Source organism: Gallinula chloropus (genome assembly GCF_964237585.1).
Source record: "Gallinula chloropus genome assembly, chromosome: 2".
NCBI lineage: Eukaryota > Metazoa > Chordata > Aves > Gruiformes > Rallidae > Gallinula > Gallinula chloropus.
In genome coordinates, this window is record NC_140086.1 from 23687501 (window position 1) to 23713425 (window position 25925).

At 39.5% G+C, this 25925-nt stretch overlaps 1 protein-coding gene across 1 annotated transcript in view; it reads left to right on the forward strand.

Moving 5' to 3' along the window:
• The window catches only part of RGS22 (regulator of G protein signaling 22), a 62221-nt gene that overhangs the window by 17842 nt on the left and 18454 nt on the right, over positions 1–25925 (forward strand). The window contains exons 6-17 of the mRNA XM_084279870.1: positions 1540–1705; positions 1998–2169; positions 4386–5067; positions 5623–5784; positions 6721–6901; positions 8928–9067; positions 9556–9661; positions 11411–11536; positions 13114–13215; positions 21103–21297; positions 24563–24655; positions 25188–25354. Coding sequence (XP_084135996.1) covers positions 1540–1705; positions 1998–2169; positions 4386–5067; positions 5623–5784; positions 6721–6901; positions 8928–9067; positions 9556–9661; positions 11411–11536; positions 13114–13215; positions 21103–21297; positions 24563–24655; positions 25188–25354 — 2292 coding nt within the window. The remainder of the gene's footprint in view (positions 1–1539; positions 1706–1997; positions 2170–4385; positions 5068–5622; positions 5785–6720; positions 6902–8927; positions 9068–9555; positions 9662–11410; positions 11537–13113; positions 13216–21102; positions 21298–24562; positions 24656–25187; positions 25355–25925) is intronic.

Sequence of the window (25925 nt, forward strand, 5' to 3'; positions counted from 1 at the left end):
CCCTCCACCTCTCCACAACCTCCTTTCAGGTAGTTGTAGAAAGCAACTCCTCAACCTCCTCTTCTGTAGACTAAGCAACCCCAGTTACCTTAGTTGCTCCTCATAACATTTATTCTCCAGTCCCCTCACCAGCCTCGTTGCCTTTCTCTGGACACACTCCAACACCTCAATGCCTTTTCTGCAGTGAGGGGTCCAAAACTGAACCCAGTACTCAAGGTGGGGCCTCCCCAGTGCTGAGTACACAGGGACAATCGCTTCCCTAGTCCTACTCACAGTGCTATTCTTAATGCAGGCCAGGATGTCTTTGGCCTTCTTGGTCCCTCAGGCACACTGCTGGCTCATGTTCAGATGGCTGCCAATCAACACCTCCCAGTCCTTCTGTGCCAGGCAGATTTCCAGCCACTCTTCCCCAAGCCTGTAGCATTGATTGGATTTATTATGACCCAGATACAAGACCTGGCATTTGGCTTTGTTGAACCTCATGCCATTGGCCTTGGCCCATTGATCCAGCCGGTCCAGATCCCTCTGTAGGGCCTTCATACCCTCGAGCAGGTCAACACTCATGCACAACTTAGTGTCATCTGCGAACTTGCTGAGGGTGCACTTGATCCCTTTGTCCACGTCATTATTTCCTAGATCAAGAAGCTACCTAAGAGAATTACATAAAACTAACTTTAAGCATGTGCGTAATTTCCATTGACATCACTATTTGAAGTTGCTCTCCTCAATCAGGCTCAAGAGAAGCTACAGTAGAAACTTGCACTTAAAGATGAAGCTACTGCAGCACTAGAATGAAATCCCATTTGTCCTCAAATAGTGGGGAAAAACAAAACTGGGCATTCAGCTCATGGTCATAGGCTCAGGCATAGGCTTCTTCTTCCCTCCCCCCACCCCAGGTTGCTTTTGTACTGCTTTCTAACTTAACTAAGTTTTGCCACAGTTCTTGAGCTCAGAGCACATTCATTAACGTCATGTGGTTCTAGGACTGCCTTTGGTTCGCACTGACACAAGGTAGCACTGGAGTGCTGTTCAGTGCTATAAAGTTCTCATACAGCAGTGAGCTGAACATGATAGTGCCATCTGCTTCATCACCTGAAAGTTCAATTAGCATTATTGTTCCCTTTGCATTGCTGTTGGAAGGTTGCTTGTGTCAGGACCCGGAAACGTGGTGTCTGATAGTGACACAGGGCTTCTGCAATCTGGGAGAATAGTTCCATTTCAGCAGCCAAAATGCTTAAGGCTTCGTGGCAGGGCTTGGGACTGCGTAGATACCTGAGAGATCAGTTTTACTGGTAAAGCTTGATAATGCAAAACAAGCCAACAAGTGTATAAGCTGCAGGATTATGGAATGGCAGTACTGGTGTTTATATATGTGACAGCAGGTGAGGGGTGAAATAATAAAGCAGATAATGAAGTTCCTTGTAGCAATTTATTTTTAGAGTGAACATGGGGTTTATTGCCTATTCTAGGGAAAAAACAACTGTTTCTCTGAGTAAAAGCTAAAATTAACTATTTCCCTGTATGAATATTTCATTTCAGGCTAGCTAAATTGATGTCACAAGTAGAATGGAGCAAGACTGGCATTAATTTCATTATAGACAGTGACTACTATCCCTGGATAAAGAAGAGAGACCCAAGTCCTCCATCTCCTGAGGAGGATGACACTTCATTGACTATAAAGAATTTCTACGTATCGCTTGGCCAGGTAAAGTAACTGTGTTTAGTGGGTGTAAACTAGATTGAATGGATTGGGTTTATTGTAACTGAGGTCACAGCCTAATAGGACAACTGATCCTCTGAATATCCCTTCTTTTCAAAGCTCTTTGTACTACAGAAGAAGATTGATAGGTTGTAATATGGCTTAAACAGAACTGGGAACCATTGTTATAGAAATCTATACAAATAGACTGCACAAGATAATGATAGTGATTAAGCCCTCTGTTCTCAGAACATGGCAATAAATAATGTGAATTATGCTATGACATTTCTTTTCCTAGGCTACGGTTTCTCAGACGAAGGATTGGTTTACGATAGCAAAACAAAGTGAATCCATGAAAACTACAGATTCATTTATTCATCCTGCACCTTCTAGTCAAATTGAAGATACTCACTGTTTGCCTAGGCAGCATGAAAGAGATGATTCATTAGACAAAAAAGATAGCTTCCTGGGTAAGTAACAGGGGCTCAGCCACAGCATTTTTAACATAAGTCTGACTAGGTGAAAAGCAAAGACATTTCAAGGAATTGCTGCTAATTCTTCTGAGTATTGCATGGTAGCTTAGGCTTCAGATGGGGATTGGTTTCTTTCAATAGCCACAACATTAAATTAAAATTCAAGCTAGTAGCCAAGTAATTTTGTGATAGTAGAAACCTCTTTTCTTGCATATTTCTGTCTTAGATACCTGTAAGGTTTAGCTGTGGGGCTTCTTAAAATTCAAAATGTTTTGAAAGACTTTCTTGTCTGGATTCTTTGTGTATTTGAAAATGCATGATTTGTGTTGCAGCCATCTTCTTAGGGTATTTATGTTGGGCACTCAGAGGCCTTTTGGCTGTCAAGTTTTATGAATCTTATAGAACATAATCATTTGTGACACTCTTGTTTATCTGTCAAATTTAACTGAAATGGTTCAGCAGGTTTTAAAGATACTGGGAGAGAACATACAGATGTATGTATAGACATAACTGATTGCATAGCCTTGTTTCTGCTCTGTAGACAGTAGCAAGTTGAACAGAGAGTCCTCAACTCATATGTTAGGAGTTTTCTCTCATATTCTCAGAGGAAAAAGTTGTCCTTTCACTTTGAAATTTGTACTGCTGGGACCTTGGAGTCCAATGGCAGAATGGAAAATTGGAAGACATGGTAACTCCAGAATTCTGTTGTCTTCTCCAAGCCCATGAGAACCATTCCAGGAAATATATTGCTGATTAATGGATTTACAGCTAATGACCACCACTGATTTTTGCAGTGCTTTGAACAGAGACGTCACAAGTGCACCATTCTCGCAGAGTGCTGTAACATAGCATCACTCTGTGCTGCAGTGGGCTGGCTGTACATCTATGGAAAGACTCCTTTGATATCCTGCAGTCAACAGGATTTTGCTTCAATTAATATTTTATATCTTCTCACTGAAAACTTAATTTTAGAACAGAGTCCCTCATTTTATATATGCTTATTACTCTTCTTTATGCTTGTTTCATGGGAAATCCACCATTCTTTCACCCAGAAAACCTTTTTTAGGCACAGTGTTCACCTGGTGTAGTGATCAGGAACTGGAAGCAATAAAAGGCATTAGCTAAGTTTCTCAGATCCAGCCTGCAATTAGAAAGAGTTCAATAGCTGAATGTATTTGCTTGGACAACCCAGTTTTAATTCCTTGCTCACTGCCTCAGGGTTATTAATTAATGTCTTGAGCAAAACCCCGAGCCACTTGGCTTTTGATTACACAAAAGCTGTGTATCCCTCTCCCTAATTTCCTCAGTTCCTATGAAATCATTCTTCATGTTTCTATTTCACAGAACTGTGTTGAGAAGCTATCATTTTTCTTTGTCAAGTGATAACATTTGAAATAGTTCAGAAATAAGAAAAGATACTTCGTACCACACTGATTTTTATGTTAATGCCAACATACTGTGCCATGGGTACTTACACACAAAGTGATGTCAGTGCAGAGCAGGGAATTCCTATGCTATGTTCCTAATCCAAGTGTCTGCCTGGGACAGTTGCCAGCAATAGTTAGATGTGGTTTATTTTCAGAGGAAGATAGAAGGAATGTCCAACTGACGTTGCCATTTATTGACTAGGCCACCGTAGAGGTTAAACTAGCTGGTAACATTACAAACATGAATTTAGTGGATTTGAGAGATTTAGACCTTTTCTATCACTTTCTGATGCAGTGCATGTGCTTACTGATTGCACAGTCTCCTCGCTGACAATGTTTTGTGTTAATGATAACAAGAGTCCAAAAGCCTATGTCTTAGTTTTAGGGAAATACAGAAGATTCAGTTTATTCTATAGTTTAAATACTGGATTGATAGGGCCACAATTGACAATTATAACTTAGGAGGGCTTTTTTTTTGTGCTGAGGAGCTGGGATGCTCAGCTGAGTAAACAAGACAATTGGTTTCAGAGGGAATTGTTCCTGAACTCTGTTGCTCTGCTGGAATTCAACAGAGAATGAGTTTCTGAGTCATGAGGATGAGTTTCTAGCCAGACTTCAACAGCAGAAGCACCTCTGCTGTTCCCTGCTCCACACTGTGTCATGGCCTGGTTGTTCAGCAGCAGCAAACTACAAATATGTTGCATTTTTTAACTTGGAAATATTGATATGCAAGAAAACAGGCCTGAATCAAAAAGGTGTTCAATGATCTTTTCTGATTTAATGCAGAAGCAGGTTCCCAGTCTAAGGAATGCCACCAAAGGAGCATTCTTTCCACTTTAAAGACAGCATCAGCAAAACCCAACAGTATTAGGGAGAGATCCAGAGAGGCAGAGGAGGGTTCTTCTGTGGCCATTGCTGAACCTCCTTCCCACACCCATTTAAGAGTTTATCTAGACCCAAAATGGGACAGTGCAGTAAAAGAAGAAAATGGACAGGAAAAAACAACTTTTCAGACACCAGAAGAACACATACCAGCTTATACTCAATTTGTAATGAAGGAACCCATTTCAGAACTTACCCACCAGCCAGCTGCTGAGATTGAGAGCAATGTGGATTTCCACAAACAACCTGAAGTGTTTATACATGAGTTAGCAAATAAGAAACTTGCCCATGGTACTATGGAGTCACTCTTTTCCCAAAGTTTTTCTCCATTTACTGTCTTGGACTCCAAAGGAGATGTAAGAGAACAAGGTGCTGAAGAAGCAAGCTTAAGATCAAGTTCTGGAAGTGATGGGGCAGACAGTAGGGCTGCCTGGTGTATTAGTCACAGAATTTATGACATTGGCAACAGACATGAGTTTGAAAGATTCAAGAAGTTCATCAAAGGAACACTTGGGGAGAGGTACTGGTGGCTCTGGATGGATATTGAAAGACTGAAGGCTCTTAAGGACACCACAAGACTGCAAAGGTACTTCCTGTTATTTAGTAGCCATTCCCATTGTTTTAATACTTGTAACCCAGCTAGATTAATGCAAGTTTTGAGATTTCAGAATAAATTGTACTGTTAGAACAGAACAGACACAATTAAAGTAATCATGAATGTCCTGACAAGGTAAGTCAGGAATGACTGTGGAAGCTGATAAAACTCTTTTTGCAGAGTCATGTTTGCAAAGCTTGCACGAAGTCATAATCACTATAGCATGAAGGCTTTGTTAGAAAGTGCTTTGGAAAACAGATGGCAACAGAAAATAAAAAAGAAAGAACTTAAATTAACAAGTAGAGCATCCAGTATGACAAACTGCTTTATTGAAAGGCTCTGCTGGATTCAGATTGTCTCTTCTAAGGCACTGTACATTTTATCTTATACACAGTCTGTCTCTAATTTGCAGAAAAATTGTTTTGGCTTCTGCCATTTGCAATTAAAACCATGTTGCATGACAGCAGTTTAACCAGTAGGATGAACTGTACTTGGTTCTGTATAGCATCTGATACATGCTTGTGTGACTATTTTTGTTGACCCAAGGCAACTCAGTAAGATGAAAAAACTCTATCTGCTGAGCAGTGGAGAATATTTCCTCAGTTCAGAAGCATTACTCAGACTTGATCTACTGCATGGAGATCAGTGGAATACAAAGCATTTAATATGGATTCAGCCTGAAGTAGTGAAACCTCTACTTCTTTACTGGTATGAAAAAATGAACGTGAACTAAGATTCTATTGTTTAACAAACTTCCATTTTCTTTGACAAGCCTATTAAGTTTATTTTATCTCACCCATTGTAATTATGGGAAGCAATGTCATCATAAATACTAGCAGATGTTGCCTCTGAATTTTTAGTTGAGCCTAAAGTCTACTGCAATCTGCTGAGAAGCCAGGTAGATCTGCTTTACTGAACCCTTGTTATTTTACTGCCAGAGCATCTGAACTACTTTGTGTATAGCTGCCTTGGATACCACGCAACCAAACTTTAAGTTGCAGGATAGAGAAAGTCCTCTGGGCACAGAAGGTTAATTCTGTTCCTAACCTATTTCCCATATTGCCCTTCTCAAGTTTCTGAGGATGCTCTGTGTATACATCTATGTGGAATTTGACCCTGAGAATTTACTGTTCAATGTCTGTCATACAAAATGTCTTTTCCATACTGACAGCTTAAGCAAGGATACAAATTCCAACCTGTTTCCAAAACATAAGCTAAATTTTTCAGGTCTTCTCCCCAAGGGGGATTAACAAATTGTAGGCATAAACAACTACCTGCAACTGTGAACTTTGCTGTGAGAGTTATGGTCTGTGTCCTGTCTCAAACCTTTACTGTTTTTTGCTGTAGGATGGATGAAGCATTTATACAATGCCAGCTATCCAATGGTGCAGAATTTGCAACTTAAGTTTGTTAATGTGCAGCTTGGTTTTAGATTTGGAGGAGTGCAATGTCTAAACATATCTTTAATACTAACTACTTTTCAATTATGGGTACATATAGCACCGTATCTTGATACAATAAACAGCCATCATGGGGGAACCTCCCCCCCCCCAAAAAAAAAAAAAAAAAAAGGACAGAGAAGCCAAATAGCTCAGTATTTCAGGTTTTGGAAAAGTTCTACTTATTGCCTTTTTTGTTTCCTAGGGGTCCCAGATTTTGTGTCACTCATTCAACAGCAATAGAAGATGCCAGTGCAAAACTGAAGCTCTGGCACACATGCCAAGAGAAACCAAGGGTGGACATTGATCCTTTTCCACAGATGGTATCATTGCTACCATTGACACCTAAGTCTTGCATACCTAGGGTACTACCTTCCCTTCCTCAGGTAGGTAGGATCACAACATTAAAAAACTGTCCTGGTTCTGGCTAGGATAGAATTAATTTTCCCAAGGAGCTAGCACAGGTGAGCTGAGCTGGCTGAGGTTGTTCTTCACGCCATGTGATGTCATGCCCCTCTAAAAGGGGCTGGTCAGGGAGGGGTGGGTCTGTGAGGCTCAGGGATGGTCTGAGTGCAGGTGGAGTGATTGTCTCTGGTTTGTGTTATCACTGATTGTGTATTCTGTCATGAGTTCTGTCGTTGTTGTTTCCCTCTCCCTGTGCTGTGTCAGTAAACTGTCCTCATCTCAACCCTGGGGTTGCGTTTGCGCATTTCTCCTCCCTATCCCACTAGGGGAAGGGCAAACAGGTGGCTTCATGGTGCTCAGCTGGGGCTGAACCACGACAAAAACAAAGCCTTGCCTGATAAAAATTAATTATAAAACTTTGTGAATTCAGGGGGCCAAGAATATGGTACTTGGTTGTTAGAAAGTTGAGATTTATCAAGACTATATGTTGTAAAATGTTAGGTATAAAAATGCAGTAAAATTTTACCATACTTTATGCAACGCATTGTTATAAATTGAGTCAAATTATCTTCTCAGTTACATCCTGGCTATTTCATAAGTTATTTGGATAGACTTTAGCTCAAAATTCTCAGAACTGCAAGATTAAGGATCTAGATTCTGCCCTTCAACCAGCCTTATCTCAATCAAGAGTAATTCTTACAACTTCATGGCAGTTACTCTGAATCTACCCCCTCATATTTTAAAAAAGGCAGAATTCTGCTCATTTTTTGTTCACCAGTCCTCTAATCAGCTACATATGACTTGCTTTCTACTGAGGTCCATGAGCCACACAACATGGATCTGTCCTTTTCACAGCATGTAGCTTGTAGGTGATCAGTTCAGTTTTGACCCTTTTCTTCCTTGAAATCCTGAATTTGAGAGGTGACTGCAATTAAACCTGCAGGTTTTCAACAACATGGTGTTAAGCCTCTGGACAGAAGGTACTTGGAGAACGTGAATGGAGGCTGTGATTCCAGTATCAAGAATTGAATGGGTTATGCCACAGATTTGTTCACATACATTTCTTTTACTTAGAGTTGGATACTTTTAGACTACAATTATATTTTTAAAAAGGTAATTCATGGAGATAATGGAGGAAAAACAGTGGGACAAATTTCCTGTTCAGTAGAAGTTGGGTTCAGGAGCCAGATTCCTGCTGATCATGGTAGGAACGGGAGCCAGAACCAGCTGTCTATTACAGAGACCAGTTCTGGCTGCACAAGGTGTGCTAATGACCCAGAACTAGCTGTAGGTCAAGCAGAAAGGATCCTAACTCTGCAGGTTTTCCAGCCCCTGTTGAGTTCAGTGCTTTAAGAAAACTTTGACCTGGCACCTAAGAACCTCACAGAAATGGCTGATGGACTGTTTCTTGCTGGTTTTGGATTTGTTTGTTTCTGGTTTTTTCCCCCGTGAGAAACCCAGACTTCAGAATCGTCCAGCAAAAGCTGGACGATGGTGCTTGCAAAAGCTTTGAAAGAGTGGCAGCTCTAGGTGAATTCCTGAGGACACACTGAGTGCAACTGGCATCTCCAAACAGTCATAGCATGATTTTGACCAAAGTAACTTAGTTATGGTGTGGCAGAATGCCCCTTTTCTCTCTTAGTCTGAGTGCTGTATCTGCCTTGCAATCCTGGTTTATAGTAAGGTAGTTAAGGTAATCTTAGTAGACTCACAAAACATGTTCACATGCTCTTCACCGGACACCCTCTGTAGCTCTATGCAAACTGCATGTAACATATTTCTACCTGTTAAAAATGTAATTTTAAAGCTATAGTGGTTACTAAGTTGTATGGAAAAATCCTGAAAAATATGCAGAGAAACTTTTTGCAATTTGCAGTTTTACATATTATGCTTAACAAGGCAAAATGGTCCTGAAAATCCTTGAGTGTATTTGAGAAGTTAATGAGAACATATGAAGAAAACACAAAGGTGGAAAAATAATTGGAGTTATTTCTGTTATATCTTTAGAAAAGTAGAACAAGCTCACCAGCAACTTTTTTAAAACTAGCTGCACCAAATTTATCTCCAAAGAGGTCATTAAGATTATCGCTTACTCTGCCATCAAGTCAGAGCCCCCAAAAGGATGACATTTTCAGCAGTAGGAAGTGGTAAGTACAAAAGTCCCTTGTATACCTTTCTGCAGACCAATATACCTCAAGTATTTATGAAAGGCTTTTAGATCCTACAGCTTAATGAATATTTTTCTGTAATATAATGATCTGCTTAATGAAGCACAGTTACGGTGCACAGAAAATTCCTCCCTGGCTGATCAGTTTCTGATACGTTTGTGCCACAACACAAAAACTGTATTTCTCCAAATATGGATGTTTTACTCTCTCCTGTATAATTGTCTTTTACCCTGTTTCAAGCACTTGCCCTTAAAGATATGCTGTCAGCGATTTCCATAGGGCCGTGTGAAAAAGTATTCCGCTACATTTTTTACATTCATTATAAATTTAAACTCCAGGTACCCTTTCCTCTACTATTCACTGTGTCATTCTATCTCTCTCATGTCCCTTCTTAGATGTTTATTTTATAAGCAGTCCTAGATTTTTCTTAAATAGGTATTGAAAATTATGTCTGTTTGTGTATCCAGGCCAAAGTCAGTGAGAAGAGACAGTGAGTGTTGCTTAGCTTTGGATGTCACTGAAGACTCAAAATACCAGTGTCAGAGAAAGTACACCTATGCTGAGCTTCTCCTGGTAAGTAATTTCAGTTGCCTTGAATCATGGGTTAAAACACTTTATTCTGTAGCATTAAAGGGGAAGTAGTCAGTGAAGGGAAGAAATTGATTTGATTATGTGAATGTCAGTGCTGTATGCAGAGGTATAATTAAAATGTCAGCATTTTCTGTGTGGTATTTGTCACCTATTTGATAGGAAATCATGGCACATGCAGAGGTTTATTTTCACTAGAAAGTGTTGATTTTCTCCATGGTGACCATATGTTCAGTAGGTTATTATGGAAAACTCACTGGATAAAGGCTTCAGTAGAATCGTTGCCTAGGGAAGTATACCAGACTTAGAGTGAAAACTTAATCTGTCTGAGGAAGTCATTAAAATAGTAAAATTCATAAGAGGAAAATGCTTCACTTATACAGTTTCTCTTTGTTGCTTGTGTACTTAATTATTTTCTTTGTTGAATTATTGCCTGCTAAGCAGGCCCTCAATCCAGCAAACCTCAGGAGGGACAGGCTGCACGGAAGAGCCTTTACTCAATGATTGTTAAAATGCTGACAAATCAAACACATGAGATGTCAAGATTTGGCAATTAAAAATATATCCAAAACTTTACACATTTGTGGAATGGTCTCAAAACAGCCTGCTGTTTCATGGAGATATTGGTAGTCTCACAACTTAAAAAAGGCCCATATTATGAAATCTACATGTGTACCGAGTTTGCTGATCACTTGAGCATATGAGGTTTTTTTCAAATGAAAATAGTACTTTGTTTATTACATCACTACAATAATTTTTCAACTTTGTTAATTTTGACAGAAAAAAAGACTAGTCTTTGTTATTTGGGGACTTTTGCAGTTAGAAGCTTATATTAGGGAAATGTTCACACCATGAGCTGTTAGTTTTTACACATCTTCATCATGGAGAGTGTCCTTCTGGCTGAGGGAGGAAAATACTATTCATTTATACTTATGGTACTAGACTGAAATCTACAGTCAGCATCCTCCAATTTGCCATCAGAAATATGATGCACAGATCCATGCTCTGCTTCCATCTCAGTTGCTCATCTGTTCCCACTTCTGTTATCAGAGACAGCAAGTCAGACAAAGTTTCTCTTTTGTGATCATCAGAGCTAGTTTACCAGTTGTTAGTCTCCTCTGGTTTCTCTGTAAGCCTTGTCACAATGGATGTATTCTTCTTTAAATGCTCTGGGAGCTAGCCACAGTAAAGGCCACAGATTTCTTCTCCTCTAAAATGCTCATGATTTTGATGCTGATGTCAGTGGTGTAATCCCAGGAGACGTATATTTTGTTCTATGATAGGAAATAATTTTGAGGCTTCACCAAACAACCTCCTAAGTTCTGCTGGTTCAAAACACAGTAGCCTGAGCTGAGGCAACTTTTGACAGCTAAGTGATATGGCTTAGTATCATTGGAATTCCCTGGATTTGGAGCTAAAGAGTTAATGAGAGAATTAAGGCCAGGTTTGTTTTCCTGTTTCAAGTACTGAGGAACCACCTAAAGGGATGCTGTAGTCATTTTGGTACTCTGCATGCCTTCGGTCATCAGATTAATTCCATTGTATGTGAATATTTACTGGGAAAATGGAGGGAGAGCTATGATCAATTGCATATGTAGTAGAAAATGGAGTCTGGTTTTTTGGGATGAAGATACTAATTGAACACACTGCATGGCCTCCATTGCAATGTACTGACATTTGAAAATAATGAAAGCCTGTTATTCCTTGCTGTATAACTATATTTTATTTGTCCAGGGGAAAAGTGCTGCTGGCAGTGTTGTCTTAGGGGGATCAAGAATGGAAAGCATGCTGCAGGCTCTTTATTTGGAGAACAGAGCAGGCTACTACTTCACACACTTCTGTGAGAAGTCAGGGAATAAGGTATGAGCATTTTCCTACCCTGCGATAATTTAGCCTACAGTTGACTGAATGCCAAGTTATAGAGGGCAGCCAGACTGAAAAAAATAATAAAATGGAGAAAGAAAGATTGATGACTGGATGAATTATTACTTGTGAGACTCCAATCCCTCAACAACAATAAACTGTTCATGTGTATATTCAAACTAATGACAGGTCTTAACCAAGCTGTCAGATCCTAACTGTCTCAAACCTATTGGAAATCTGATTGTACCATCAGGGATAAAAAAAGACTAATCATTTTTAAAAACTACCCTTTAACTTGGCAGAAAAAATAAGGTCTTAACCCACAAAAACATTTTTTAAGAAGATGGAAAATCCGCTACGCTATTACTCATGGTAATCTGCCTGCTTCTTACTTGTTGGGTTAGCGATGTCCAAAATCTCCAATGTTTTAAAAACGTTCTTCTGCTTCCACGAAGCTTCTTGGATTTCTGAGAAACATAACACTATTTCTTCTCTGGAGTCAGCAGATCCATCATTCATTGCTGGGTGTAAATTGAGGATTGGTTGGAACAAGTTATGAATCTGAGTCAGTGTTTAGTGGCTTTGCAGAAAAATTGAGTCTTTAGGGGAGATTTGAATGCAATCAAGATGGACATCTGTTTCACCGCTGGCACAACTGAGAATCCAGCAGCAGTAGCTAGAAATGCCTTTGGCTACCAGAAGGCAAGAATGTATGTTTCCAAAGCTGAATGCCTTCAGCTAAAAATGTTAAATGTGTATAGATAGAAATCTAAATAAAAGTAGCTTATATTTCATTGGAGGTAGGCACCCACACATATGTCCTCTAGACTTTGCAGGTGCCAGAATCCTTAGAAAATTATTTCCTTAGGGTTTTTTTTCTACAAACTGTGGAGCCTACTTCACTCATATGCCAGGCCTGGCAGTCTACAATTTGTGGAGCAAAGTTCCTTGCCCCTATCTTTTTGAAAGACTTTCTTTATTGGTCAGTGATGGCATTTTCTGGGTATTTTTAAGATCCAAACCCCACAAGCTCACAATTAAAACAGAGGATGTGGGAAAAGATCTAGACTCCTTCTTCTGAAAGGTCTTTTGATGTTTGTTTGAATTTATAAAATGAGGCCAAGACTCTGTGCCTCAGAAATGCATGTAATAAAAATGTAATGATAGTCCCAGTAACATATGTCAAGTACACAATATTTAATTGTTCTGGTTATTACTGCAAAATGCTATTTCACCATGGCACAAATTCTGCATGTCCATTATCAGCATTTCTTCTTTAGTGCTGGCTTTATGCCACTGAAATGTGGTTACTCTTCAAATGTTAACTACAATGTTAACAATTTTAATGGCCAATTATGCAGAAAGGATACAATAAAAGATATAGTATCACAGTGACGATGCCATTAAATATGCTGTCCTTCTGCCAGTATGCAACAGAAGATTAAATCCATCTTAAATTGAGCTTGATTTATGATGGCCCCAAGGAGCTAAATAATTACTTGTGTAGGAAAGTCAACCTTTTATAAAACTGTGATATTTTGGTAGCAATAACTTATAATATTTTTCACCTCTAGCTGTGGAAGAACAGTGTGTACTTTTGGTTTGACCTACAGGCTTATCATCAGCTTTTCTACCAAGAAACTCTTCATCCTTTTAAAATATGCAAGCAAGCTCAAGTAAGTTGTAAATAATGTTTTTTCTCTTCACAGATACATTTGTTCAGTGTAGAGACTAAAAGGACGATAGAAAGTAGAAATGTTTCCAAATCTTGACAACACACACCAAAGTAAATCTGGGTTGTGGACAATAAAATAAATTCTTTGGATTGTCTCCATGGAATTTCTTGATTGAAATGTTAAACATGCATAGTTTGATTTCTAGGCTCTGCTGTCTGTTCCAGCCTTATCTATTATACTCAGTTAACCTAATCTCCCCTTTGCTACTCTGTGTCGTATTTGGAAACTGTTTAGTGTTAACATCGTAGATAATGTTTTTTCTAAATCATCTAATTGTGGTGTACCTTTCCTTCTGTCTCCTGTGTGGGTTAGAATTGCTGGTCTCACAGTCCAGATCTCAGATATTGACCTTAGTCATCAAAACAGATCTTTCAGTTATGACTCCTCTTTTTCTGATTGTCAGGCAATCATTATGCTCTTTTTGCAGTCATCATCTCCCCCCCCCCCCCCCCCCCAATTTGATCTTTAGACCCTCATTTACTGTCAAGCAGAAGTGATATTTCCTATAAGTGAGCATTCTTAATTGAGCATGCAGTTTAATCCCAGGAATAAAACAAAGGTGATTTGGTTCACCACATGGGTGCTGATAGCTGTCACTGACTGCAGATTAGTCTAATACTGCCAGGGAAGGAGGCTGCAGCAGTGTGATATCATTAGGACACCAAGTAACTTTTAAAATCACTTTGTGGAACTTTGGGCTGTTTTTCCTCTGTAAACCTTATGTAGGAGTAAATCCCACCTGCATATTTCAATATATGCTGTAATACAGCAAACCTATCTTACATGTCATTGGAACAAATACGTGTAGAGAGCAATGGAGAATAATATCTTTGTATGGCTTATGTTACTGAGCATCTGGACTTCCTTGAATTTGTCTTCTTATCCTACTTGGAGGTTTTACTGGGGCAAATGACAGGATTGTGCATATTTGTCCAGAATTCTCACCTGGATCAGTGTTGTCTGTACAGAAACTCCAAGCAGAGGCCAAAACATAGATTCCTCCCTCTCTTCTGTCACATACTGGCTAACTCCATGTTTTCTCCTCCAGCGCTACTCACTGTCTAAACCTGAGGGCAACTGACTGTAGCCCTAAGACTGACTGTCTCTACCTGCCTAAGCCTGTGTGTGGGTAGGGACCCTGTTCAGAACAGGCATGCAAGTTACCCATGTTTACACTGTGACTTCATTTTCCTGTATGTTTTGCTGCAGTTTTGATCTATATTGGTTTACAATTTGGTTTGATTTCACACCAGTTTACGCTCTTTCTGCAGGGGTTCATGGCTGAAAGGCCCAGGTCCTTTTTTAACTTATCTTATTTCCAGTGTTGGCCTGGTGGTGACAGCAGAACATCGTACAATGGGTGTTACCAGGCGATTGCAGAGAGCTCCATGCGCACAGCCATTAAAGTAAATACATCAAAACGAAATATGTGAAACTGTTCCATTAGCATAACTAACAGCTGAAACGTAACATAACAAATCAACACATGTGCTGCAACATTTGGTATCATTCTCAAGCTTGCCTTTTAAGGCTGCACAAAAATTGTTCTTGTTTTCATTGGAACACGGTAAAGAGTCAAGCTGCATCCAATCTACAGGGTCTGCGTATGGAAGAGATGCCTTCCCAAATTCTGCGCTCACCTTTGGCACAATAACATAGTTATTCCAAATACTCCTAAGAGAATGTGTATCAGATTCACACAACACATCGTCATATATATTTTACTATTTATTACAGAAAGAGACATCCAGAGTATTCTTTATGTGTTCTGCCTGCTTCCTGTTAGAAAAAAAGAGCAAACCTGGATTGCTGTGTATCTGCTACTCATGGTTTCCTTTGTTAGGCATTTTTATCTTGGCTTTTTGATAGAGTAAGGAAATGCATTCCCAGTTGTATATTTATTTGTCAAATCCATGTGTCTCCAGTTGTCTATAAATTGGAGACCCAAGGATTTGACAAATGGACCATTCGGTGGATAAGGAACCGACTGGATGATTGCACTCAAAGTTGTGGTCAATGGCTCAATGTGCAAATTGGGATCAGTGACAAGTGGCATTCCTTAGGGGTCAGTACTGGGACCGACACGGTTTAACATCTTTATTGGAGACATGGACAGAGGGATCGAGTGCACCCTCAGCAAGTTTACTGATGACACCAAGCTGTGTGATGTGGTTGACACACTGGAGGGAAGGGATGTCATCAAGAGGGACCTTGTCAGGCTTGAGAGGTGGGACCATGCAAACTGCATGAAGTTCAACAAGGCCAAGTGCAAGGTCCTGCATGTGGGTCGGCACAATCCCAAGCACAGCTACAGGCTGGGTGGAGAATGGATTGAGAGCAGCTGTGAGGAGAAGGACTTGGGGATGTTGGTTGCTGTGAAGCTCAACATGAGCCAGCAATGTGTCCTTTAGTCCAGAAAGCTAACCATATCATGGGCTGCATCAAAAGCAGCAGGATCAGCAGGACAAGGGAGGTGACTCTCCCCCTCTGCTCTGGTGAGACACCACCTATAGTGTCCAGCTCTAGGGTCCCCAGTACAAAAAAGACATTGAGCTGTTGGAGCAAGTCCAGAGGAAGCCACAAAGATGATCCGATGGCTGGAGCACCTATCCTATGAAGACAGCCTGAGAGAGTTGTCTTGTTCAGCCTGGAGAAGAGAAGGCTCAGGGGAGACCTTGTAGCAGCCTTCCAGTACCCCTTCTGGGTACTACAGGAAAGCTGGAGAGGGGCTGTTTACAATGGCACATAGGGACAGGACAAGGGGTCATGGCCTTAGATGAAGGAGAGTAGATTTAGATTAGATGTGAGGAAGAAATTCTTTACTGCGAGGCCCTGGCACAGGCTGCCCAGGGAAGCTGTGGCTGTCCCCTCCCTGGCAGTGTCCAAGGCCAGGTTGGATGGGGCTTTGGGCAGCCTGGTCTAGTGGAAGGTGTCTTTGCCCATTGCAGGAGGTTGTGACTAGATGGTCTTTAAGGTCCCTTCCAAGTCAAACCATTCTGTGATTCTATGATTCATTCATCCAGAGAAAGAAAGTACAGTGAGAATGAAATCTGATAGTGTGCTGGTGTTGGTTGGGATGTTTGATTTTCTTTGTAGTGGTTAGTATGGAGCTGTGTTTTGGATTTGAGCTGAAAGCCGTGCTGATGACACAGAGATGTTTTTGTTACTGCTGAGCAGGGCTCAAAAAGAGCCAAGGGCTTGTCTGCTCCTCACCCCACCCCATCAGCAAGTACGCTGGGGGTGCATAAGGGGTTGGGAGGGGACACAACCAGGACAGCTGAACCCAAATGGATATTCCATATCATATAACATCATGTTCAGCATGTAAGGGGCTAGGGGAAGAGGAAAGCAGGGAGACACATGTTCAGAGTGATGGCTTTTTTATTGGTAAGTCACCATTATGTGCGACAGAGCCCTACTTTACTGCAGATGGGTGAACACCTGCCTGCCCGTGGGAAGTGGTGAATGAATTCCCTAGTTTGCTTTGCTTGTGCATGTGGCTTTTAACTTATTAAACTGTCTTTATTGCAATCCATGAGTTTTTTCACTTTTACTCTTCTGATTCTCTCCCCTATCCTGCTGGAGGGGAGTGAACATGCAACAGTTAGTTGCCGGCCAGGGTTAAATCATGACAGATGGATAAGAATAACAGTGAGTACCAGTAATCATCCAGGAACATATAGGGTTATTCACTACAAACATAAGCACAGAGGTGTAAAAGAAATTGGGAAAGAAAAGCAATAAAGAAACACATATTGTAGTTTTTGATAAAAAAGTAGTTATTTGGAGTTAGAAAATATAATACAGTTATGGGAAGTACAATATTTTAACACTAGAATCAATTTAGATAGTGGGAGTTATCACTGTCAAGCAGCTGCACAATCCCCTCATTTAGATCAGAGCAGCATCCATACCTTTGGGCAGCAATACAGAGCACTTGGGTTTAAATCTTTTTTGAGTTTCTTGCTTTCCACTAATTGTTCTGATATTGCTTACCAAACCTTTCTTATCTGGGGATGAACTCACACCAAAACTCAAGACCTTGAATAATCCCTGATTTGAAAAGTCATAAATGAGGTCAAAGTCTTAATCTTAGCATCTTGAAATTACCTTGCAAGTAATTTCAAGATGCATACTCTGACCAATTTCCAGATAGGGTTTTAGGTTCAACCAATTACTTATTCTAATACATTATCCTAGCTGTCAGATAGGAAAATTCTTTGTATTTTACAAAAGGAAAAAACATTGAATAAACCAAGTATGATATGTACTTGATATCACATGCTTAAGACTTTTGTATAAATTTGATAACATTGAAGTTAATTTAATGTAATTTTTTTCCTGTTGGAAAAAAGAGGCCATCCTGGTTACAGCACTGAGGGTCCTTTGAGCTTGGCAAAATTCACTCCTACAGCTACTGTAACCACCTTGAAATTTCTGCTTCACATGTATTGCTAGTCCTAACCATTGTTTCTGAAAAAAAAAAATAAAATCTGTCTTTACTATGCTCCAGTTTTGCATGTGAAATTAGATCACACCGGAGGCAGGTAGACCAGCCTACAAAGGCAGTCCCTAATATGGCAATATATGACTGTGTGAGCTGATTGTCAGTAGTTTTTGGACTAAGCTGTCTTAGTCTGGGCAATTTCTAACTCTGTAGGCTGATATTTATTGTTAGTTCTAAGGAAGAGTAACAAATATACTCAACCCATTTCACACAAAATGATGGGGGAAAGAATATTGTCCAAGAAAGTTGTGGAGTACTTGTTTAGATTTTACTCTAAAAACTATGCTAAAGGTAACCATCCATTTAAGGAACCAGGTTAAATGTGTGTTAAAATATTGAGGACCTGGAGAGCTGTCAGGAAGAGAAGGACCTGGGGGTGTTGGTTGACTGCAGGCTGAATATCAGCCAGCAGTGTGCCTGGGCAGCCAAGAAGGCCAAGGGCATCCTGGCTTGTGTCAAAAACAGTGTGGCCAGTAGGTCTAGGGAGGTAATTGTGCTCCTGTACTCGGCATTGGTGAGGCCACACCTTGAGTTACTGTGTGCAGTTCTGGGCTCCCCACCATAAGAAGGACATTGAGGTCCTTGAGCAAGTGCAGAGAAGGGCAACCCAGGCTGGTGAAGGGGCTGGAGGGCAAATCATATGAGGAACGGCTGAGGGAGCTGGGGATGTTTAGCCTGGAGAAGAGGAGGCTGAGGGGAGACCTTATCACCACCTACAACTACCTGAAGGGAGGTTGTAGAGAGGTGGGCGATGGTCTCTTCAGCCAGGTGACAGGAGATAGGACAAGGGGAAATGGCATGAAGCTGTGCCAGGGCAGGTTTAGATTGGATATTAGAAAAAAATTTTTTACTGAAAGAGTTGTCAGGGCCTGGAACAGGCTGCCCAGGGAGGTGGTTGAGTCACCTTCCCTGGATGTGTTCAGAAAAAGGGTAGATGAGGTCCTTAGGCATATGGTTTAGCATAGGATGGGAATGGTTGGACTCGATGATCTTCAAAGGTCTCTTCCAACCTTGTGATTCTGTGATCTGTTTTGGACCCTTTTCACCAATTTACAGATCCCTTGTGTGTACTTTTATGAGTCATAACAGGTGGAGCTATGTTAGCCTTAATGATGAATAAAATCACAGAATCACAGAATCGTAGGGGTTGGAAGGGACCTTGAGAGACCATTGGGTCCAACCCCCCTGCCAAAGTAGGTTAACCCCTCTTTCAAAAGTCTATTTTTAAAGATACTTATATCATTGGAATGGTCTCTTCTAATGTGGCTATTTTATATATTAAATATTTTTGATCAGACTAGAACATGATGTAAATGAAACTTTATTGGTGTTCACAGAATCACAGAATTGTAGGGGTTGGAAGGGACCTCGAGAGATCACCGGGTCCAACCCCCCTACCAAAGCAGGCTCCTTAGGACATATCACACAGACAGGCATCCAGACAGGTCTTGAATATCTCCAGAGAAGGAGGCTCCACAACCCCCCTGGGCAGCCTTTCCCAGTGCTCTGTCACCCTCACTGTGAAAAAGTTCTTCTGCATATTCATGCAGCACTTCCAACTTGAAGCTATTGCCCCCCATTGTTAGGATTTTTCAAAATACTTTCCAACTTTTGAAATCACTATGAATCTAATTAATGCTGTTTCTGTTAAATTTATTTGGGGATTTGCTGAGAAGGGAATAATTTAGGGTAAGTGTTGTCTTCTTAAGCTAGCACTCTATCCATGGATGTTCTCATTCTTTGACCTTACCCTTATACCTGGAGGTCTGTATTGCATTGTCAAAGCACATCTTTGTTTTCAGCGATTAGATGTATGTAGAAAGGGAGTGGAATCCTGCATAGATAGTAATTACAATAAGCATAACAAGTTATAAGGGGGGAATTGGTATCAGCCATTGTAGCTCTATACTCCTCAGTATATCAGGAGAGTCTAAAGGGTCTGTTTCAAATTGTTAAGGTCCAAAATAACAGGAATGTAGTCTGGTACTGTTGGTCTTTGAAAGAAGAAGTCTAATAAATCAGAATTTCATTTTAAACAAACAGAAACATAATTATTTAATGTACTCATCATTCTCCCACTGTGCTTGAAATCTAAACACAACAGTGTTTTATTACTGCTTGAACACAGAGCAAGGGTATTGTTTTCTTCTTTTCTACTGCTTTGTCATCTACTAGTTACAGCTGGATTTTAGCAAGAGGAAAATGAGAATTATCAGAAATCGGGATTCTTTATTGTCAAAACTGTATGATAACAAATAATGAAGATGGGGTCCTCAGTGCTATCCTAGAGAGAATGGCATTCAGAATTTATAAATTAAGAAATAAATTATGATTTATGCTACTAATCTGACCCTCTGACTATACATTTGAAAATTAGTTAGACTTTAAGAAAATGAAGAAGAGAAAACATTTCTAAGTTTTATTTGGTTTATTACAGCAGCATCTTCTCTCACTTGAGATCCTAGCTACAGTCAGAGTCATGATACATGAGAAAGATATTCTGGAATGTCTTTAAAGATTGTCCTGGAAGAAAGTGTTTTTCTCTGAGTTTTGAATGTTCTTTTTTCATGGTAATTTATGAAACGTGTGAAAAACAAGAATTTGACTTATGGGACTATTTAGAAAAAAAGAAAATCCTTTGAAATTAATAAAAAATAATTACTCTATGCTTCAAGAATGAGCTGTGAGTGAGAAGGAAACGTTCTCCAGGTTTAGCTTTCTTCTGTTTGTACATGTTGAATTGCAAACTTTGTGCTTCATAAAAAAGCATACTGTAATCTTTGCTTTGGTAAGGATTTAGACCTCAGTTGTATCTCCTGCTATGGATCCTGTACCATGATGGACTCTCACCAATGTCAAAGAGCTGTGCAAGAGAATCTCCCCACAGAATGAAACCTTATAAACTTTTATTAGTCTTAACCTTAAATTTACAATTTCCACTCTTTCTCAAGTTGGCCCAGCACATATCCTGCAAAACAACAGTGTGACTTCATGAAGAGTGCAGTTGTGATGACTGTGATTATCAAATCTAACTAAGAATCAGCCAGACATCTCCAAGCAAAAATTGCATTAAGCTTTATTTTGTGATCTAACCATTTTAACAAGGAGTAATAAAAACGGCAGGGAGATCAGTTATAGCAATAACTGAATTTTGTACAAAAAACTAATATTGGTAAAAACTGGCAGGTGTAGTTAGGTTTATATTCAGAATATAGAGCAGGACAGTGGGAGACCAATATGTGCTAACTCTCTCCTTCAATGGACTGCGACCATTGGAATGGATGTTGGCTAAGAAACAGTTTTCTTCTGTTTTATTGTAGTTCCTTTATGCAACTTACATTGCCCCATCTGCCAGTATGGACATTGGACTTCATCAGAGTAAGAAAAACATGATTTATCAGAAAATTGACCCAGCTTTTGAGGATCTTTTTGACCCAGCAGAAGAATATATCCTCACTGTTCTCCTAGAACCATGGACAAAGATGGTGGAAGCAGACAAATACACTTATGAGAAGGTATCTGGCTGACACTGTGAAAATCTCTTATGTCTGGGAAGAAAATTACAAGAGCGTTTGTATGCAACCCTGTTATATTTATAGCCAGGAAGGGATAAATATTATGGGATGTTTTGCTCACCCACTCCTTTCTATGGTGATGTGTGGCGTAGCCTGAACTTCCTGTCCAGAGCAGACTTCCCATCTGAAAGGAAGCTGCAGGCTTTGTAGGTCCCTTGGTCTGTGAATTAGGGAGAAACGCATCTTGCTATGGCCAAAGTTCTCTTTGTACCCAGGAAGTCTCATGTTTCTGCAGTCTTGCCATTCACCAAAAGTAATGTTCTTACGACAGATTTCCCACAGGCCTTCTATGTTTTTAATGAGAAGCACAAAATTGTGTTTCTAGAGTGTCAGTACAGTGTTGCTGTGTCTGTATTAATTTTATCAGGTATTTCTTGGTGTTTAGAATTAAAGTGCAGCTACTGGCTCAGTGTAAGAGGAAACATGATACAGTGATCCAGCTGTATTTTGCACAAACACTTTTTAGATAGCTGCCCTACTGTGTAAGGACTAACTGTGCCCTACAAGGCTTCCTGAAGTAGGTGGCTTAATGGTACAAGTACAAGGCATTTTGTTATACCTTTGTTACACTTATCACCCTATCTGTACCTGTTATTTTATATTCTTTTGATGAGATGCAAGGAGTACTCAAGATCTGGATACACGAAGGATAATCCAGCGGCAAAATCATGTTTTCTGTTTTGCTCTTTGTTCCTTTCCTAATTGTTCCTGTGATTCTAATTGCCTTTTGACTCCTGGTGAACTTTGAGTGGATGTGCAAAATGTAAGCTAATAGCCATCTGCAATGATTCCAAGATATCTTTACTAAGTAATAACAGCTAATGGAAAGCCCTAATTTGAAGGTCAGTGGAATGACTAATGTTTATTGTCCTTGAATTCAGCTGCCCTTTTATCATGCAGATGCTAAAATGCCCTGAAATCCTGCAGCTTTTCATAGACAAATTCAGTTTTTGCTCTGTGGAATCTTTTTGCAAACTTTGTTGTCTCATCTCTCACCTCCTTTTCCAGCTGATTTCTGAATGTTTAAAAAAGCAACCTCAATGCAGGTCCCTGTGAGACTCCAATAGGAACCCCACCCCATTATGAAAGTTATTTATTTCCCTGGTTTTTATTTTCTACCTTCAAATTAATTCACAAGGGGACCTTCCCTCTCATCCTCTAATAAATTAATTTCCTTAAGAAACTTTGAAAGCTTGAATGTTGAAAAAAACTTACTAACATGAAATAGGCAAATCCAAACACATCTGCAAAATATTCTCTTCACTTTTCAGCATCTTTTCTAAGCTTTCAGACGAGTTAATTTTCCCTAACCTATTTTTTCGAAGCTATTTCAGCTATAATTGTTTATGACCTGCAGAACACCATGTAATTGGCTGATGCTTTCATTAATATGTAATTTGATTTACTTTCTGTCAGGGTAGCTTTACAGTCTTTTGTAAATGTGTATTTTCCACGTGTATTATCAATACTAGTTGTCCAGTATCTATTGCCAGTCCTCACTGAATCAAGTTGTCGACTCAGCCAAATCTTATTGTACATAATTTTTTTATAAAAAGGACCTTTAAGTACTCTCCAAACACAAGGTTTTCATTGCTTCTAGCAATGGAAGGATTTCTCCAAAGTATGGATTGAAAATATAAACTTTTGCTTTAAGTTGTTATGTGTGTGTGGGTTTATACCTCCTTGAGTTAACCAAGGGATAATCTGTTGCCCTTTCAGTTTAGATGATGCTTTGCTTTGCAAGTGTAGTTACGTGCAGACTTCTCAGTGCCCTAATAACACAAACATCTTAATCAGAGCATGGAAAAACAGAACTAAATCCTTTTGAGTGCACAATACATGCGCTTGTGAAGAGTTATAATACGCAGACATAAACCGACCTGTTCTAGGAGGCACTAGAGTCTCTTTGTACTAGGCGCAGGCTGAGGCTTAGGCACACTCCTTCCCAGCACAAAGACAAGGTCTGCTTTGTGTTTTGTTCAGTCCCTGGCTCTACTCTTCCCCTTTGTTCTACCATACAGCAGGATATATTTGGCCCATAATGAAACAAGATATTTTGTCAAGAATTAGGTGAGTCCAAAATTGCTTATTTGGGACATGGTCAGGATGTATCTACATTTTTATCTTGAAACGAAACATGAAAACAGGAGAGTTCCTTTTGATTGCTGACTTTCATCCTGCCTCTATCTGTTCTCTTTTAAACTTTACGAAAAATGCTCTGAATTGTTTTCCCATTTTCTTTTTAAGGAAAGAATACCCAAAAGCACTTTATAAGGGTGGAACAGAGTTACACTGAGCCTGAAGGCATTCAGATAACACAGTGATTAGTGGGGTATTTACATTTAGACAAAAGTGTAATGAATATTAACCTAAAAACTCACTTCTGTCTTCAGCAAATAAACTCTTGTATAACAAGACCACAGCTTTCTAACCTTTGCAGTGGGCATGCCCATCTGTAGAACGCCAGGGCAGCTCAATTTTGCTAAATATCCTAAAAGCTGCTTTTGAATGGTTTAGCAGCTGAAAGGATCACTGAACTATTCCTTGTGCAGTTACCGACTGTTTGCACATACCATGGAAAACTGTTCTGGTCATATACATAAGGCTTCTAATTAAGTTAAAAAATGCCAATACTTCATGAGTTCTCCTCATGCAAAATTTGTTATTTTAAGGCAATACCTGGTATAAAACTAAGGAAGTCTGACAGCTTTCACCTTCACTGTTCAGATATTATACCATCTTTCTTGTCTCATATTTCTATTTCTGGAAATCTGTGGCACTCTGTCTTTTTGACATTTCCCACTGAGATCACAGTTTTAAGACCCATTTTTCTGTTTTCAGTGGCACTTTGACATACAGTTTGCTGGTATAGGCAATCAGTTAAGTATGACACAATATACACAATATAATTTAGTAATTTTTTTACAATACAAAGTTATTTTCTTAACAATATAGTTAGGTCATTTAGTGGTGTCCTGTAGAAGTCTGTAAGTGATCCTACACAGATCTGAAAATTTTGTTCTACCAGAGCTTGTAATTGAATTGTCTGTCACAAGGATGCAACTTCTAGTGTCTTCTAAAGATCAGTCTCATTACTGACAAATGGATCTTTTTCTATCCATTGTCACTGGCAAGGTGCCTGCACAGTTCTCCATCTTTCTATAATGTGTACTGTAGGGATGACATAAGATATTATTTTTATTAGGTGGAGTTGGTGGAAGAAACTCGACAGCTGGACTCCGTGTACTTTAGAAAGCTTCAGGCTTTGCATCAAGAGAGTGCTTCCAAGCAGGATGAGGTAAGAAAAGTACCCACTAACAAAAACAAACTCTTTTTCTATCAGAGAAGGTTAACACTTTGAGTATCAGTAACAAAAGACTGCCTAAATGCCAATTTAGAGAAGCAAGTAGTCTGATTTCTACCATACCTTTTTGGAAATGATTGACAGCCATTATGTTAATTACAAATACAGGCCTTCTGTCAGTTACATCAACATCAGAGCATAGTGTGATTGGAGTCAATGGGACCATTTCCACTAAAGTATACAGAATGTATTTTGGGCCCTTAATCTTGAGTAAATACCTCAATTTCAAGTAAATTACAGGTATATATTGGGCTGTTTGCTTATGGAACCTGCACATGTTGGCGTGTTTACAGCAAACATAAAACTAAAGCTGATTAAGAGCTGCAGCCTTAACTCACTTTATTTTTTAAGCAGTCAAAAAGCTCTTCTCCAGAGACAGAAGTTACCTAGTGCATGGATTATTAGATTGAGCACAACAGAGAGATAAAAAAGCAGCTATGCAAGTGAAATATTTTTTTTCCCTCAGAGTACTGTTGCTGACACTGGTCTGCCATCCTGCCCTGATGTTTGCAAAGAAGATCAGCACTTGAGTCAAATTCCCAAAGAATTGGCAGGTCCTAATCTATCAGATCTGATCCAGAACAGAGAAAAGTTAGAACAGTTCAGGATTTTTCTTAACAAGCATTCTGCTGGGTACGTTTCTTTGTATTTTTTTATTTTACCCATTTCTAAGTTCAGAAGAAATCTTTGCAGGGGATCTTGGCTATCTAAATGTTCACAGATTTCAGTCTTCTTAAAAAAATGTGTATGTATATTTATGAAATACACAAGCATGTTGTTCAGACAACTGAATTTTCTTAACATTTCAGGGGTAAAAATTCTCCTGTCATAACATGTTTGTGTTACAGTTCTGCTTTCAGTTTCTGCTTTGATTAGTAAAAATGGCTATGATGAGTAAAATTTCTCTTTTTTAGTACAGACTCAATTTAGTACATTTTAATAATTAAAGCTGGCTGTTATAATAATGTACAAATAGAATACAACCACATTATTCTCACAGTGTGTTAGCAACCACAGTTTTGTGTGCACTGATCTGAACAGAATTACATACCAGCTCATAGCAGATACAGTACATGCAGGGTTTTTGAAAAAGTGAGCCTATTTGTTTAAAAATTACGATGTAAGCAGATCTGAATTCTGGTAAGTTTTAATTCTGCTAAATTCTTAATTCTGCTAATAGCAGAAGTAAATGTTAGTTTTCCAT